A 5,002-nucleotide genomic window follows, 5' to 3' on the forward strand; every position below is an offset into this window, starting at 1 on the left:
GCTGGATGTGCTTGACATCAAAGACGGCTGGCAGCGCACATGCTTGGGGATGGCCGGCGGCGCATAAGACCCGAGCGGCCAGCGGCGTTTGATCTCGTGGATGGCCGGCGGTGTTTGATTTCGCGGATGGCCAGCGGTGCACAAGATCCGAGCGGCTTGCGGCGCTCGATCTCGGGGACGGCCGGCGGCGCTTGATTTCGGGGCCGGCCGGCGGCGTTTGAGATCCTACTTGGTTGGGTTCGAGCAAGAGCAGACCACCTACGGGAAGGATGGCGGCCAGCGAGCAGCAGGGCCGAGCAGGAAGAGCAGAGCAATGGTAATCGATTCCTTTACATGAACGTGAACCAAACAAACTTGAAAAAAACTCATTTCACCTTCTTAAACACTGTGATCTGATTACGTTAGCATTGCAGTTTCCATTTGTGTAGCCAAACACCTCCTAAGGGGGGACGGAAACGAAATGAAAAACAAAAATAAAAACAAGCAAAACGCAGCCAGGAGGCCCAGCCTAGTCGGTGCCCACTCGGCCCAGGCCCAGACGACACCGCAAAAGCAGGTGGGCAAGACCGGCTGGTCGGGTCCAACCAAGTCCACCCTCCCAGTCCCTCGCTCGCACTCCGCACTCCGCCCGCCGCGCCGGACCATGGCCGCGACCGCCGACGACGCCCGCCGCGCCGCCGCCGTCGCCAAGTACCGCGCCAGCCTCCTCGCCTGCCGGGAGCGCCAGTCCCTCCTCACCACAGGTACCTCCCCGCCCGCCCCCGCCGCCGCAATGCCCGCCCGCCCGCCCCCGCCGCGTAGACCTAGCGACCGAGCCGCCCGTACGGCCTCGCTCGAGTCCGCCACCGGAGCGAGCAGTCGGCGCCCGCCTTCGCTCCGGCTGCCGGCTCGCTCCCGTCCGCCGCGATGGCGCGTCGCTTTCGGGGTTTTGCGCCGCTAAACCCTCGCCTCCTTGGCGCTGATCGCGTGTTTACTACCCGATGGCCATTTTTTATTGTAGAAAAAAACGATGTGGAGTGTGGGTTCTCTGGGTAGTTGGTCGATTCGGAATTTGGGCACGCTTTGCTCGGCTTTGCTTCAATCTAGGGTTACTGGGAATACGATTGTGCTAGCTGTGATTGGCGATTGGAATTAGAACTACTTTACTTTCACAATGTTCAGTGCTGTGATGCTGGCACATGATGCAGGTAGCACCCTTGTTACGCCCAATTTGCTCGAAAAAAGATCATTGGTGATAGGAACTAGCAAGAGTAGTTTACCTTTATATTGTTCGGCGCAATGCTCTGTAATTGATGCAAGTAGTGGCCATTTCTCGCCGGGTCGCGCAGAAAAGGATGATCCCGATCAAGGAATGTTCGTTCAGGCTCCTTTTAATTTGATCTCTGGTTTTCCCCTATTGAGCATTTCGTTGCTGTTGTGCAATTTGCTTGCTGGAGATCCATAGGCATCTTCTGTTGTGTTTACGGTGTTTGATTGATACACTCTCCTGTTGCAGGGGAAGAGAACCTGAAGAAGGCTAGGAAGGAGCGTGAGATAACCGATGAGCATGTCAAGGCGTTTCAGTGCGTTGGGCAGATAGTGGGGGAGGTGCTGCGCCCGCTTGCTGGCGACCGCTGTGAGTGTGCTTTCAGACCCGCCTCCTCTTTTTCTGCCATCAAGATCTCTCTGTTTGGTGTCTGATCGACATTTTTCTCCTTATTGACCTGTTCACTTGCAGTTATCGTCAAGGTTAGGAGTGGTCCTCGATACCTTGTCAACTGTCGCAATAAGTTGAACACAGAGAGCTTGAAAACAGGCACACGCGTGTGTCTTGACCCGAGCACACTTACAATCGTGCGCATGCTTCCGCGTGAGGTATAATTGTGTTTCGCTATCATTTGTGTTTCCAAACTTCCTTTACTTTGCCTGTCCCATTTATTACCTTCTGTCTTCTGTTTCTCCATTGGTTACAATCCAGAGTCAAATGGATGTTATGTGTTGAGGACGTGATTTGAAATTCTATTTCCTTTCAGGTGGACCCTTTAGTGTTCAACATGGTTCATGAAGATCCAGGGAATGTCAGCTTCTCTGCTGTTGGAGGCCTATCTGACCAGATCAGGGAAATTCGGGAGACCATCGAGCTTCCGCTCATGAACCCAGAACTGTTTCTCAGAGTTGGTATTAAGCCACCCAAGGTAAATTCATTAATGCATACACTTGCATTTGTTTGTTCCAATGTGTACAACTGTGCAAGCTATTAAAACAGAGTTAATATTGCTTAACAACCACTTGGCTTCAGGGAGTGCTCCTCTACGGCCCACCTGGAACTGGGAAGACACTGCTGGCTAGGGCTCTTGCAAGTAACATAGATGTGAACTTTATTAAGGTGTTGCATACATATATTGACCTTCAACTGTTTTTCTCCCTCTATATATATCTTTATGTTCTTATTACTAGTCTGTACTGTGTACAATAGGTTGTCTCAAGTGCAGTCATTGGTAAGTATATTGGTGAAAGTGCTCGGATAATAAGGGAAATGTTTGCGTATGCACGTAATCACGAGGTAAGCCCCACTCAACATCTTCTCATTATTATCTGAAAACCTTCTATCTTTCAATAACCCTACCAAAAGCTAGCTTCTGTCCTGATATATTTTCTTTATTTTCTCTAGTTTTGTTAAAAGATCTTATATTGGTGAGTAGTAGTTACGAGCAACTGGTTATGAGTTTACTTGGCACATAACTAGATACTAGATACTGGATAAGAGTTGCACTTATCTCCAAAATACTCCCTCCGTTCGGAATTACTCGTCCAAGAAATGAATGTATTGATCTAGATGTATTTTAGTTGTAGATACATCCATTTTTGTGACAAGTAATTCCGAACGGAGGGAGTATATATTAACAATGATACCCACATTACCACAGAAATGTAGTATAAATAAAGAATGCCATACATTTTGTTTCCAGTAGAGTCATCCCAACTTAGTTACTAATCACTCAACTCTGCTGCTGTTCCATTTTTCTGTCCAGCCGTGCATCATCTTCATGGATGAAATTGACGCACTTGGAGGAAGAAGATTCAGTGAAGGCACAAGTGCTGATCGTGAGATCCAGAGGACGCTCATGGAACTGCTAAACCAGTTAGATGGGTTTGATGAACTTGGAAAGGTATATATCTGTTTTGCTGGACTTCGTGACTTTGTGCCCAGGATGAGTGTTGTTGATGTTGCATCCAGACCTGTATGCATGTGCGGCTGTCATGTTTGAATGTTCCCATTGATTATATTGGTTTCTGGATGTATGTTTAGTTATTCAACATTCTTGAAATCTGAACCTTTGTGCCTGTGGTCAGTTATCTTCATAGCTCAAAATATGCTGAACTTCTGAGGAAAGTAATTGCTGTTGTACTCGTTTCTTGCATAAACTTACCCTCTTTGCACATATTCCAAGGAATGCAATTCCTTGTTGTGAGTACCACCGGACAATTGATTTTCCGTCTAAACCTATTTTCATTCCTGGTTACCTTCAGGTGAAGATAATCATGGCGACCAACCGTCCGGATGTTCTAGACCCTGCTCTCTTACGTCCAGGGCGTCTGGATCGCAAGATTGAAATTCCTCTTCCTAACGAACAAGCGAGGCAGGAAATCCTCAAGATCCATGCAGCTGGGATGGCCAAGCATGGCGAAATCGACTACGAAGCTGCTGCCAAGCTAGCAGAGGCAAGTCGTTTGCCTCACTTACGCAAAGGCTCCCATTGCAAGACCCAGAGCTTCTCCTCTGAACTCCCTCGTTGCCTTTCAGGGATTCAACGCCGCCGACTTGCGCAACATCTGCACAGAAGCTGGCATGGCGGCGATCCGAGCAGAGCGTGACTACGCCATCAACGAAGACTTCATCAAGGTATGTTTGGTGTTCTGCCATCGCCTCCCTCACAGAATACAACATATGGCCTCCATCGTCGTAACTCATTTTCTGCAACGGCTGTTCTCAGGGGTTGAGGAAGATCATGGACATGAAGAAGCTGGAGTCGAGTGCCGACTACAAGGCGGACTTTGGCAAGGACTAGAGGAATGCCAGGGCGAGTTAACCAGCTGATGAACCTTTTTACTGAAAGTTTAGATAACATATATATATCAGTCAACCCACGCTTTTGAAGGAGACTACGAGGCGTATGATCCAGATGATGTCGTAGTTCCTGTCCGCGAGACCGATCCTCGCCCAGGCCTAATTTTGGGGGTTCTCTATGTGCTCGGATTCTGTATGCGCTCGTGGTGCGCGCAAACTGTTGGCCTGTGGGGGATGAAACTGGCCGCTAATCCTCGCATATCCTAGTTTCTGCCTGTAGTGTTATGGTCGCCGAGTTTCCTCGTTCCGTAGATGAAATGGAGGGGAGGGTTTTAGACTGAAATGCTATGCTGCTGGATTGGAGTGCCCATCTTGTGATGTATGTATAATGTTGCCCTGTTGTGTGTCTCTTGTGTGCTGCATTGTTGCCCCATGTGCTGTTTTCTTTTACTTATCAGAAGAATCAAATCTGTGAGGATAAATAGTACTCCCTCCGTCCCAAAATTCTTGTCTTAAGATTTGTCTACATACGGATGTATCGATGTATCTATTCAAATTTTAGTGTTAGATACATCCGTTTTGGGAATATTCTAGTTTGGGAATTTTAGTGTCTACCCCAGGCCTCGAATTTTGGGAATCTCTCTATGCGCTTGTGGTGCCCACAAGATGTTGGCCTGTGGGGGATGAAACTGATCACTAATCCTCACATATCCTAGTTTCTGCATGTAGTGTTACGGCCACCGAGTTTCGTCTTGTTCAGTAGATGAAATGGAGGGGAGGGTTTTAGACTGAAATGCTATGCTGCTGCCCTGCTGAAATGGAGTGCCCATCTTGTGATATATATATATAAATGTTGCCCTGTTGTGTGCTGTTTTCTTTTTCTTATCAGAGGAATGAAATCTGTCAGGATAAATACTACTGAACCACCCCCAGAATTAAGCTATTGATCTGGGA

At 48.1% G+C, this 5,002-nt stretch overlaps 1 protein-coding gene across 1 annotated transcript; it reads left to right on the forward strand.

Annotated features, from left to right (window-relative positions):
* The first annotated feature begins 628 nt into the window (after positions 1-628).
* Positions 629-4,456, forward strand: LOC119340162 (26S proteasome regulatory subunit 10B homolog A-like). Its single transcript, XM_037612064.1, has 10 exons — positions 629-743; positions 1,496-1,615; positions 1,718-1,854; positions 2,013-2,174; positions 2,279-2,365; positions 2,456-2,542; positions 3,012-3,149; positions 3,511-3,702; positions 3,785-3,883; positions 3,975-4,456. The coding sequence occupies exons 1-10, from the start codon at positions 644-646 to the stop codon at positions 4,047-4,049; spliced, it is 1,197 nt and encodes a 398-aa protein (XP_037467961.1). The 5' UTR covers positions 629-643; the 3' UTR covers positions 4,050-4,456.
* The last annotated feature ends 546 nt before the right edge of the window (positions 4,457-5,002 follow it).

This window comes from Triticum dicoccoides, chromosome 7B (assembly GCF_002162155.2).
Source record: "Triticum dicoccoides isolate Atlit2015 ecotype Zavitan chromosome 7B, WEW_v2.0, whole genome shotgun sequence".
Taxonomy (NCBI): Eukaryota; Viridiplantae; Streptophyta; class Magnoliopsida; order Poales; family Poaceae; genus Triticum; species Triticum dicoccoides.

Bases quoted from the DNA above. Each gene is read 5' to 3' on its own strand.
- LOC119340162 (XM_037612064.1), top strand. From the start codon at position 644: ATGGCCGCGACCGCCGACGACGCCCGCCGCGCCGCCGCCGTCGCCAAG. The intron at 2,366-2,455 runs GTGTTGCATACA...TGTGTACAATAG, and splicing joins TAGATGTGAACTTTATTAAG to GTTGTCTCAAGTGCAGTCAT. The intron at 3,703-3,784 runs GCAAGTCGTTTG...GTTGCCTTTCAG, and splicing joins CTGCTGCCAAGCTAGCAGAG to GGATTCAACGCCGCCGACTT.